Source organism: Nyctereutes procyonoides, unplaced genomic scaffold, assembly GCF_905146905.1.
Source record: "Nyctereutes procyonoides isolate TBG_1078 unplaced genomic scaffold, NYPRO_anot_genome, whole genome shotgun sequence".
Classification (NCBI taxonomy): domain Eukaryota; kingdom Metazoa; phylum Chordata; class Mammalia; order Carnivora; family Canidae; genus Nyctereutes; species Nyctereutes procyonoides.
The window spans coordinates 25,306,584-25,319,547 of record NW_026575160.1 but is presented as its reverse complement, the minus strand read 5'-3'; the positions used below and the strand labels follow the sequence as shown (position 1 = coordinate 25,319,547).

General features: G+C 38.8%; 1 protein-coding gene across 5 annotated transcripts in view; it reads left to right on the top strand.

Moving 5' to 3' along the window:
* The window catches only part of DOCK4 (dedicator of cytokinesis 4), a 412,270-nt gene that overhangs the window by 346,284 nt on the left and 53,022 nt on the right, over positions 1–12,964 (top strand). For all 5 annotated transcript variants that reach the window (XM_055314619.1, XM_055314621.1, XM_055314620.1 and 2 more), the window contains exons 31-34: positions 4,766–4,914; positions 6,652–6,737; positions 11,635–11,730; positions 12,606–12,666. In XM_055314619.1, coding sequence (XP_055170594.1) covers positions 4,766–4,914; positions 6,652–6,737; positions 11,635–11,730; positions 12,606–12,666 — 392 coding nt within the window. The remainder of the gene's footprint in view (positions 1–4,765; positions 4,915–6,651; positions 6,738–11,634; positions 11,731–12,605; positions 12,667–12,964) is intronic.

Sequence of the window (12,964 nt, the reverse complement as noted above, 5' to 3'; positions counted from 1 at the left end):
ATTTTTAAAATTGATATCTGAAAACGCACCTTACTTTTGTGTGTTTCATCATTAATGAATGATAAATTTTATAATCTAGCATTGCTCCAATAACATACACATTTTTAGCAATGAGCTAACCTTTCAGAATTTGAGATTGTAACAATTCAAAGTTTCTAGAACTCTGAATTGAGTCTATGAATCATTACAGATTTAAAATTAACTTCATGAAACATTGACTTGCACAAACGTACTCTTAAAAACTTGACACCATGGACCTATACCATAAAGAGTGTAGCCAAAGGATTTTAAAGCCTCTGCCATTGCTAAAAAACTATTAAATTCAATTTTGTTAATCTGACACAGCAGATAGAGCATACTACTCCAGAAAATTGATGACCCAGACCTGGTTGACTAGAAAAGAATAATATTTGGAAAATAAATTGTTTTACAACCTCATTGGCATAGGGTTTATTTCTGGAGATTCCAACTTATTTAATTTTGTATGCTAACTATGCAAGTTTATAGTATCCATTTACTATTACTGCACTGTAAACTTCCTGTGATTCATTAAAGTGATGGGCCTATTTGAATTGAATACGTAATGATCTAAAAGTATCTTTTCTCTTGGGCTCATCCAAGCACATCTTGGAAATGGCAGGATTTGTTTTCTGTAAATGAAAATAGAACTATTATCATTTTACTTCAATTCATGTTACAGAGTGATTTTTGACCACGATCCGTATATATGTATAGCAATATTCATAGCAGTTTGAGGAAGCCTTGTTATATATAATTGAGCCTGGTGTTCAGTGCTTGCTGGTAATTTCAGGAAAAAAGTGAGCATCTTGAAAGCAACCTCCAACTCTGTCTAAGGCCAGCCAGAAGAAGTCCATGATGTATCTTTAGATTCAGCTCTAAAATAGCATCAGTTTGTCTTATTTAAAGAGTATTCCTTTCAGTCTTTATGTTCTGTTAATTCTTTGTGTTGTTTTTCAAAGCCCTGTTGTGTCCATATTGCATTTGGCATTAATTTAACAAGATGTTTTCCGAAGAATTCTGCATTGGAATGCCATTGTGGTTGATTAAACTCTTCTCAGAACTCAAATGACAAATGTTAGAAGACATGGAGGGTTTCCTTTCCTAGATGAACATTGGCTTTGCCTCGTATAATTATTTCCACATAAATCTTTATTCAAGCCAGGATAGCTATGCACCTTGTGCATGACCTTTGGCTTGTTAAATAAGGCCAACACCTTTAGTCTCCTTAAAGATGTCTTTGTATTCTTCATAAACTTTTCCCAACTCTTTGGTCTTTAAAACAAAAATATTTCTACCTCTCTGGCTTTTATGTGAAATTATTTCTCAAAAATTTCCTCAGAAATCCATAGGAAAATCTCTAGAGCATATTGATCCCCATAACGCATTATGTCAGTACTCTTTAGAACACTGGAATTCCAGTGGGGCCTGCAGCATCTGGGAGCTTGTGAGAAATGCAAGTTAACCTGGCTCTAGCCTGGACCTGCTGAAACAGAATCACCAAGAGTGGGACACAACTGAGTCTTAACAGGTTCTCCAGGTGATTCTTGACGAAAGATTGAAAAGCACTGTTTTAGATACTTTCCCATTTCTTTGTTTTCCCAGCCCTAAAGACTAGCTCTAGCTCAGTTCTAGCAGTCTGTTAGAAAAGTTTCATTATACTCAGCTACGAATTCCCAGCATGACATAGTTCCAAAGCAGGGTGAGTGTAAATTTTCACTTCGTTCCTTGGTTTTTCCTCTTGGTATTTCATCCTCTTCGTATTTCCCTAGAGTTGTGTTCTGGCTTTTCTGACACTTCCACAGCGTAAGGTGAATTCTAAAGGTCACTGCCTTTGTACAACGACTAGAATTGGAAAATGTTCAGAAATGTGGAAGGCTCTCTTCCAACGTATATTTTTACAAAATGATAAGAAAAATTAAGTATTCAGAGTGCTATTTTAACACCCCTTATAGACCTTAAGTCAGCTTGTTACTTAGGAATATGAAAATATATCTATTATAATTTGGTTTATCTGTAAATATGTCACATTGAGTGTTTTGAATGCTAAAGAAGAATTTATTCAGATAATTATAGATGTGCGTTTCTTAACAGATCAGGCCAATAAATTCAGTTTATCACAGTTGATGAAGCACTGGCTATGTGCAACTTATTTGGAGGGATATAAGAAAAAATGGTCCATACCAGTACAGAGCTTAGTTTTTAAATCTCATATTTTAAACTTTTTGTCCAATTTGTGTGAATAAGAAAAATCTTGATAAAAACCAATCATCATGTTTTAGTAAAGCAAATAGGATTTATGATTTCATAAATCAAGATCCTTAATAGTTTTTAGTAGATACCAAAAAACATTTTTTAAAAAATAAATTGCAAAGAGGAAATACTGAGCGTACTGAATATATATAATATATATTGCCACTTGAAACTACCCAGTTAGTCTAATACACAAACACAGATTTTACTGAACAGTATTTTTTAATCAGATTTCGGTCATCGGTGCTTACCTAGAAGTGTGGAAACTCTTGCATATGCTAGAAACAAGTTGTTTTTTCCCTTCTGTTGAGAGCAAGGACTAAAGGGCACATATAATTTAGTCTGCTTTTAAGCACAAAGCTGTACGATTTTCAAGTCTGATCATTATATCCCACAGATTTACCTTTGAGCAATGGATCGTATAGTAATTATAGGTTTAATTTTTTGAGAAACTGCCATACTGTATTCCAGAGTGATGCACCATTTTACATTCCTGTTAACAGTCCACAAGGGTTCCAGTGTCTCCACATCCTTGCCAACATTTGTTCTCTCTCTCTCTCTCTCTTTTAGAGAGCACGGGTGTGAGCAGGCTGGGAGGCAAAAGGAGAGAGGGAGAGAGAATTTTAAGCAGGCTACATACCCAGCACGGAGTCTGATGTGGGGCTCTATCCCACAACCCTGAATTCATGACCTGAGCCAAAATCAAGAGTCAAATGCTTAACTGACTGAGCTACCCATGAACCCCTCACCTTTCTTTTTTGTTTGAAAATAGCCATCCTAATGGGTGTGAGGTGGTATTTCCTTGTAGATTTGATAAAATAATTTACTTTTGAAGAGTAAGGACCAAGTAATGAAAAGTAAATACCTTTTCTGAAATGTGTTATTCCTCAGTGTTTTCATATCCCAGTGGAAGGACTAAAACTGCAGTCAAGGGAATAGGGAAGGCATAAATTTTCCCCCAAAATATTGTATATTACTACTAACAAGAATAGTCTACGAAGAAAGAGGCTAGTCTTGACTACTGTGTCCCATCTTTGGCATTCATTGTGCTTCAAGGTTAAGTTTTTTCTTGCTATTTTTAGTTGAACCAACATTCTTACTAAATGTAAAGTGGGCTCTTTTTTCTGCATTTGCAAACACAGTGTCTTGTAACTGCCGTAGAAAAATCAATACTTCCCTAACAGGCTGTTCTGTGCCCATAAATATAAAACTCCAGCAGCCCAAGTAGCAGATGCCCTAAATACTTCAAAACAAGACCATGTGGCTGACAATTAGAGTTGGGGAAAGTATACTAAATCTTCAGTTTAAAAAGAAATCATTTAAGTAAAGTTTATTTTGCTGTTGTCATACATAGCTCAGAATTTTGCTTTGCTGGGACGCCTGGGTGGCTCAGTGGTTGAGCATCTGCCTTTGGCTCAGGGCGTGATCCCAGAGTCCCCGCGGGATTGAGTCCCACATCGGGCTTCCTGCATGGAGCCTGCTTCTCCCTCTGCCTATGTGTGTCTCTCATGAATAAATAAATAAAATCTTTTAAAAAATAATAACGTGCATATTCAAGGACGAAGGTACAGCATGATATGACATTTAAAAAAAGAATTTTGCTTTGCTGATCAGGAAGGGATTAAGTTTTCTATGGCGAGAGTCTCTTCAGGTTTACACAGTACTCATCTGCTAGATGAAATCGTCAGTGTCCATCCTACCCTCTACCTTCCTTTTCAAAGAAGTATCAGTACCATATATTGTGGACTTTGGTAATACCCCATTTTGAGGTCACTCTTATTAATTATTCTGTAATCTTTTAGAAAATTGTTACATTCTTTTTTTTTTTAGAGTACCATTTAGTTTTTTTATTTAGGCTGTGTGTTTATTATGTTTAAAAACATAAGAAAAATTATATGTTGCAGGGACCACTTTTTTTCATATATAAAAATTGACTGTACTCTTACCACCCAGAGATAACCTTTGTGGTTAACATTAGGGGATATGATCTTCTTGACTATTATATATAGTTTTTTTTTAAATGAAAGAGGTACCTGTCCATACTGTATTGTACCTTGCTTTTTCAATTAGTTATGTTGAAAAGCTTTGCCTGATTATCCTTCCTAAGCCTCATTTTTAGTGACTACATAAAAATTTGAATGTTCGTGACTGTATAATAGTACATATATAACCAATTCTTGAAGATTTAACTTTTGGTGTAATGTCATTTTTAATTTGTGGTGCAATTTTTTTTCCTGGTATCTTATAGCTTTTTTTTTTAACTGTGAAAAGGTAAATCTATAGTTTTTCAATAAAAAAATGATGGAGAAACATTGATCAACATATGGAAATTTACTGTTTACATATCTGCTTGGGGAAATACTTTCTTGCCTGGAGAGACAACTATAATTGAATATACTGGTGGTAGTCATTTAAAATAAATTTAATAATATTAATTTTCTGAAATCCTGCTATGGTTAAATATACTGAAACTCAAATGTGTTATTCAATTTAGGAGAGCACAAGCTTCATTTTATCCCTGCCTTGATTGGCCCTTTCCTAGAAGTGACCCTGATACCCCAACCAGATCTCCGGAATGTCATGATTCCTATTTTTCATGATATGATGGATTGGGAGCAGAGGCGGAGCGGCAATTTTAAACAGGTAGGTGGATGAGCTGCTCAGAGCAGTTGGGAGAGTTTCAGTTCTCCTTGAGCACCTCTGAGCTATGAGATTCAACTCTGAGTTGGGAAATGAGCACTGAGCCAGCTGTCAAGGGATTTAGATTCCAGCCCGGCCTGCCTTCTCCCATTCCTGTGGCCTTGATCACGTCTCCAGTCTTATGTCCCCCTAAGCCTCTGGGGAAGCCTTCAAATCCCTTTCAGCTGAAAAATTCTGTGATTTCCAAGATCTCTGTTTAAGAGCCAGCAGAGACTTGATCTGTTCCCAGTTAGACACAACACAGAGGAATCAGAAGGTTAATGTTTCTTAACATCATGGACCTTTCAGTGGTCTGATCATTGCATTTGGTGAATGGCTTTGTTTTGAGCATTGGATGCCCAGTATGTTATATTGCTGTTTGCTTGAAGCATGGATAATTTAAACAGGAAAGCAGTGGAAATTCTTGGAAAGGAGATTCCAAGATGAGCCTATTATTTCTCAATGACATAGGTTCTGATAGCTCCAGTTTTGGAAAGAACACATTTTTTTGTTGTTGTTGTTGTTGTTTTACAAAACCAGATCACATAAGAAATCAGCTGCCTTCGCCACACCAAGTCACTCAAATTGAGGATAATAGCTTCTTTCTGTTCACACACTCACTGCAGTGACCTGTACACACTTACCTGTGTGAAGGATCTGCCCCTCCCCCTTCATGCTTCTCCAAATGAAGCCTTTCTCAAATTTTAAAAATGATCATAAACGGTATGAGCAAGCTGCACGCAACACAGAGCCCTCCTACTGTCGGAAGCATGGCATTTCACCTGTATCAATTTCTCATTTCAAGAAAGCTAATAAGTTAAAAAAAAAAACAACTAATAAGTAAATGGAAGGCTCTTTTAAAACTGTTCCTGGGTGTGGGGCACTCCTTCCCCTTGGTCTTCTTACCCTTAATAGAATTTGATTCAAAGGAAGAATTGAGCTTCGTCCTTTGACAAAGTCAAATATGCCTCCCAATCTGCACTTGTTTACCTCTCTCTGGCCGTGCGGGGGTGTCTCATTCCTGTCTCTGCTGCCTCCAATAGACAGATGAAGGGCTATTTCTGCTTTCCTGATATTCAAGGCCCAGAGGATTTACATTCTTGAAGATATAAATGTTTTGACTACAGTTTTTCAGGAAATATGTCCCTTCTCTCTCATGTAGCTTATTGCTGACTTAGAATATTTCTATGGATCTACCATCTGTACATGGATAAGGCAAGTTCTCAACTTGAGCAAAGATTTAGTGGAACCTCGAACTGTTTTGAGAAAGAAAATAGATACAAAACACATCAAAGATTTAAATTAACGTCTGTGGGTATGTTTCTTTGCTAACGTTCTTACACATAAAGTGATTTTTTTAAAAAAATAAATAAGTAGGACTTGCCAGTTTTTATAGCTCTTAAAAAAAATCCAAGTGTTTAAGCTGGGCTGCAAGCATTTGTGTTTGAGTCAACAAATAGATGTCTCTGGTGGCAGCAAATGGTACCCCTCCGGGAGTTTGAAGTCATGTTGCTCCATCTAAATTAGCCCCCTAGAATTCCAAGGGGCTGTCTGCTATTAACCACAGTTTATGATAATGTTGCTTTCATAAAATTCACTGTGGGTTTTTTTTTTCCCTTGCAGATATAAATGCGTTTCGGTTTGCCTAGAGATCCCACTTGTAAAGGGGAAGAAAGGGAGTAACATTTGGGTATATTTCAGGTGGAAGCCAAGCTCATTGACAAACTGGATAGCCTGATGTCGGAAGGCAAAGGTGATGAAACATACCGCGAGCTCTTCAACAGTATGTGAGTAGCATGTGTATGTAAGTCAGTTCCATTCAGAGGATGTGGTGTCAGTGCTGAGCGACTGAGAGCTGCAAAGACAGCCTGGGTCTCACAGGAGTGCTTTGTCTTTGTGTAGTGTGAAATAAAAGATAATTGCCTAACTCTGGCGAATGGATCTTATTATGTTGATGATTAGACATGTCTCCTTATTTTAATCTCTGATTAGGTCAGGTCACTTGTGTTATGTAACAAATCTCTCTCTTTTCAAGCCAAAGAATTAAAACCGGGGCTGCAAGATCATGATTTTAAGTAGGGTTAAGAGTGGAGAGGAGTGGTGTGATTATCATGTTCGTGTGCAATGCTTTCCGAGGCAAGATGTCCTTGGCTGGTTTGTTGGTGGGGAAACTAACCTAGCTGGCATCTGTTTTTCAGCGCTTGATTTGATTCATCAATACTGATTGCTCACTCAGCATTATCATTTACTGTCTACCTGTTTCTTATTAGAATATCACAGAAGCAAGTCATTTTTAGTAGTTTCTGTGATTTGGATTTAGATGGAGGACAGAATGACAACAGAGTGCTGGGAGGGAGCTTTGAGGTTATCCTTATCAATAGAAGGTGATCACAATCCAGGGTGAATTGCTTATACCAAATTTTCATGCACTGTGTGAGATGGCCAGTGAGGACATGTAAGAATGTTTTAGTACTTTAGGATTTGAAGTCTAACACTTGTTTTCTCTATGGTTTTCTGTGGATCTTAACCATTTTCAGTTCTAGTATATTGATAAAGTGTGTTTCTTTTTGAAGGCAAGACTAGCTTATGATGCTTGGAAAATGTTTGCAAGTCTTTCAGAAATACAAAAATCATTCAGCAATATATTTTTCTATTACAGAATGTACCTTTCCATGTATTTATGCCCAAATGTCATGTAAAACTATTAATGCGTTAGGATTGATAAGCCAAAAGCAAAGTTGTATACTTCGTGTTATGATCATTAATTTTAAAAAGTAGATACATTAGTATCCAGGTTTAGGAAGTATTACTAGTGATAGATAGATTTCAAGTTGCCTAATTCAGAATCATCCCCAAACCCTTTAAGAAAATTATATTCAAAGGAAAAGTCAAGAAAGGGTATACAGATTTCTTAGGATGGTGGTGGGTGATGATAAAATACATTCTTTGTACTGAATCCTGAACAAAACCATTTTCTTCTGATACTGTAATTAAACTGGAACTTTTAGTAATTATTCACCAAGCCCTTGTTCATTCTAGTGTACAAAGCGCCGGCGTTTCATGACAGCTGGAGTTTAGCAAGAACTCTGATTAAAACCTCATCCAGTGTAATAAATTGCCTTTGAAAACTGCTCTCATTTCAGTTACCAGTCCTTGGTTGGAACAAAGAAATAAAATGAGCAAGCACTCAGTGAAATGAATCTCTTGAGATTTGTGATTAATTATTTATAATAAACTCACAAGATTAATAAATACATCATTTTATAGTGCCTCTTATCTGCTTTAATAAAAGCCTATAGCTTGCAGTTTGGATTGCTTGTGTATAAATGGGGCTTTGAAATAGAAGATGTACCTTGACATTAGAATCAAACCAATAATTAATGTATTAAGCCTCTATAGTTAAGACTGTTTTAAGGTGCCTGATTTCATTCAATGAAGATTATTTTTCTTTTGTGATTTTTAGCATATTATTAGAAATGTTACTATAAATATTTTTCTTTCATGCTTTTCTCATCGGCATATTGGGATTAAACAAAACCTAAAGTGATAATTAAATATCATTACTACCTGGGCTCAGAAAAGAAAGTGAAAACCTAACTATATTTCAGGAAACAATGAAATGCTTCTTTGGCAATAGAAGTCACCATGAATTAGTATAGGCACAGTGAGTCACCGCACACATTATGAATTAGGAACAAATGCCATTATGGTACAGATTCTTATTTGTTCTCTGTAATTCATATCTAAAACTTCTTCACATTTGTTCAGAAGCTGAAAGGAGCTCCCTGCTTCCTGAACATGTAGCAATTGCCCAAGTAGCCTCCTTAGAAGGAGACCTGAAATGTGTGCAGTAGTTTCCTTCCTAAGAGCTCACTCACCTCCACCCCCCCCCCCATATTATCTTCATGGACCCAGAAAACATCTTTTGGAGATAAGTTGGAGTCAGGATTTATTATTTTTGATAATGCTGAAATTGTAGATCATAGACACCAGAGTGATATCTCCTGAATAGAGTACCAGAATTAAATCCTGCCTCCCCTGACTCTACGTGATTTACTCATTTGGTTTTATTTATCAAGCACCTCCCTGTGTCAGGGATGAATTTTTCTTCTGGGACAGGGGACATTGCAGTGACTGTGCTGTCAGAGCACACAGTAGGGCACTTGCTGAAAGAGATACCATCCCTCTCATTTCTTTCTCGTGTGTTGCTCTAAGTAATTAAATAAGACTCCAAGTTATTGCAAAGCTATTTTTTTAAATTTTTTTAAAGATTTTATTTATTCATGAGAGACACAGAGAGATATAGAGACACAGACAGAGGGAGAAGCAGGCTCCTCATAAGGAGCCCGATGCGGGACTCGGTCCCGGGACTCCAGGATCACGCCTTGGGCCGAAGGCAGACACTGAACTGCTGAGCCACTCAGGCGTCCCTCGAAGCTCTTTCTTTGGCGATCACACATTTAACTTTAGTTTGGAGACCCAGCATTGGCTATGCAATACATATGTCTAACTCTTGTCTTTGGATTAAGAAGAGCATGGACAGACACGAGTGTTTCATGTAGGAGTGATGGCCTCAACGCCATGGCACAATGATGTAGAGAGAAGCCAACTTAGGGTCAGATCCTACCTCCCCCTGTTAATATTCTTTCACAGCGTAAGAGCACATTGAGCATTATGTCATCCTACAGAACTGTGGTGTATGTATCCCTCTCTCCCATGTTACGGAAGCCCATAGCCTATCAACTTGGCAATCAGAAATCACCCTTCACTGTTACTGGATGCATTCCCTGTGTACTCAGCCTGGGCCCATGGGCATGATTATAGACCAAATAAAAAAATACCCATCTCACCAAAGTTATCTCTAGAAAGACTCTTCTCTTCTTGCTGATAGGCTCCCCTTCTCAGTTAAATGGGGAGAACAAGCTTCCTGAGAGAAAGAGCAGGCTGGCTGTGAAAGCAGATGACTTGGGTTCTGGACCTGGTCCTAGGGTCTGAGATTAGTCGAAGTTAAGGAGGCTCTGCACAACTGTGCCCCTTCTTACAGGAGGGCTTCTCTAGCTCTGATTTCTTACTGCATCAGGAGCTGTGCAAATTAATGAAATTCATGCCCACAAAGGAAGTCTCCATATATTTTTAGAATCATTACTTAACTTGAGTTCTTTGTTTTTCAGCCCGTAAAGTATATGAGGTGTGGGCTGTCACTTGGGGAAATTTCTCCATCATCCTGCATTGCTTTGGCAGGCAGATTTGCATTTGAGTACTTGGTTCAATACCAGTTTGGCATTTAAGCTTGAAACAGGTGCTGTTCGGAGGTTTGTTTTTGTTTTGTTTTGTTTTGTTTTTTAAAGAAAACACATTTAAACAAACTAAGGGACCTTCCCTGGGGAATGATTAGTCAGGGCAGGCCCCATCACTTCCTATACTTCTCCCTCCCCTGCTCCCTCTCTCCTCCCACTTAATCCATGGAAGCAAGTCAGAAGAAACCAGGAAGGGAATGATCAGAGATGCTTGGGCAACAGATGAGGAAACAAGACACAGGACATTGGAATGGCAACAGCAAGAAGTGGGGAGGGAAACTGAGAGAGAGCAGAGCCACAGGAAAGAAAGGAAGGAAAGAAGGAAGCTAGCTAGCTTTGGCAGAATGGCTTTTTTCTTTAATATTTATTTTTCCTTTAAGCACAATATAAGATTGGCTTAGATTGTAGTCATGAGAAATGCTTTCTCTCTCCGCTATTCCCCGAGACCGAGATGAAAGGGGCGCAAGATTTTAGACAGAAAAGATCATTAAATGCGGAGGGGTAGGGAAGGATCCTCCCAGTGCCATGCCTGTGCTCTTACTTTTATCTTTCGGAGAAAGTTCAGTCCCTAAAGGCTTTGCCAAGCGCATGCTTAATTTGCCAAGAGGCAGGAGTGAAAGTCAAACAGATCCTAATTATCCTGATTGTTGTGATTTTGTGTTTACGAAGTGCCTCTGCTCCAAGGGGCTTAAGATTAGGGGAGATGTAGGAGGAGAGATGTGGTTCGGTACTCGTCATCAATCTGCTGTAACAGCCACATAGACAATCCCCGTGATTAATGACAAAATGAATGAAAGTGTTGAGTGAGTGCACAGATAGTACAATATGTATTGAGTGGGCAAATGTGAAGGGAAGGGAAGGAACGCCAAACGTCATACCGTCTGTACAAGGATTTTCCTCTAGCACTTGCATTGCAGTAAAATTGCCTGGATGAAGATGCATTCCACCGAGAGGTAGGAAAACATTTTTCTGCGAATAAAAGCAAGATCTTATTTCAGAGTAAACTTCGAGGTACTCCTGTTGTTGCTTTTCGTGGTGTTATTTGCTGTGGGTAGGCTCCAGCCTCCGTGAGTGTAAGAGAGAAGCCAGGGGGAAATGTCTTGGAGCCATGGGGGTGCTTGTATATTTCGTAAAAAATGATCATATGCATGTGTTCGTATTTTATGACTTGGATAATCTGAACATCAATTTGCTTTGTCAATGCTTCCTGGATTAGAATTCCACTATTTGGTCCCTATCCTAGGTAAGACATTGTTTGCAAATCGTGCTACTTGTGAGATGTTGCAGTGGTTGCTAAGGCATTTAAGGTACTGATGAAAGTAAAATGGTTGTCATGGTGACTGATAAAAATAAATGTTGAAAATGCCCTGGGTTCTTTCTTTTCCAGTCTACTAAAGAAAATTGAGCGGGAAACATGGAGGGAAAGTGGCGTTTCATTAATCGCCACCGTAACTCGTCTGATGGAGAGGTTGTTAGATTACAGGTAAGCAGAGTCCCCCCATCTCCCAGGTGTGATGTGCTCCAGCTAGAAAATCCCAAAGTTCAAACGCAGTCAACTTTCCGCTGGAGTTAATCACGCAAAGGATTGATAATCAGATCGCAGAACCTTGTGCAGCAGGATAATGGACTTGTAACTGGCTGGTTATGAGTTTTTTGTTGATCCCCCCCGCCCCCTTTTTCTCTCTTTGTTTTGGTTGATGGTTCTTTCAAAGTCTTAGAGTGAGTTGAGAAGGTTCTCAGAGTCCCATTAGTAAAGGAATCCTTTTTGGTGTTTAGACTCAGCCAGTTGAACCAGTTGATCCGTGTGGGTTTTAAGGTGAGGACATTGTGACAGAAAATTGTACAGTCGTGCTGCTTTCTTATGAAAGGGGGTGCTGTGTGGCACGCACCACTGTTACCTTTCATAGACGGGAATTTTTTATTTTTTATTTTTAAATTATCTCAACTGTTAAAGCAGTTCGTCCCATTTAAATGCGTGGTGTTTTTCTTTTAAGAGTGAATCCCTCCTTCTCGTTGTTGATGGCCAGGCTTCCAGCTATGTCTCACCCCTCTGGAAGAAGGTGTATAAGAACACATCTTCACTCTTCCTTCTCCCAGAGGGCCCCCCCCCCATCTATTGACAGGGAGCGCAGTCCACATGCAAGTAAAATGCGCCCCAGAAACGGGTGCTCAGGAATGTCTCACCTGAGATCATATAGCCTGGGGCAGCTCCTCTGGTCCCCAGAACCTCTGTCTCAACTACTTGCAAATTGCCTCCGTCTCTAACAGTACTTCCCCACCTCCCCACCCCTGCCTTAAATGAAGAAACTGTCCCTAGGAAGGGAGTTCTGAGTTCTGACGATTGCTTTTTGTTTTTAGGGACTGCATGAAAATGGGAGAGGTAGATGGCAAAAAGATTGGCTGCACAGTTAGCCTTCTGGTTAGTAAACTATTCCCCTTTTCTTCCTTTTAGCCTAATGTTTGATTTTTCACAGAAATACTGTTTTGCTTGTTTTTAGTTTACAATGTGTTTTTTTTTTAATCTGGATGTTTCTTAGAAGAGCTTGAAAGTGTTTTCAAAAGAAGCTTCAGGTTGAATTAAATCCCAGAAAACTCTCAGCTGCGAACACTGTAGAATGTACCAACTGCATCCCCTGAGGCTCCGTGAGATCAGAGTGATGCCCCCTGTTCTCCTGTGGCACTGCTTCACCATCCCCGAGTCTTTGGTGGCTTTCCTA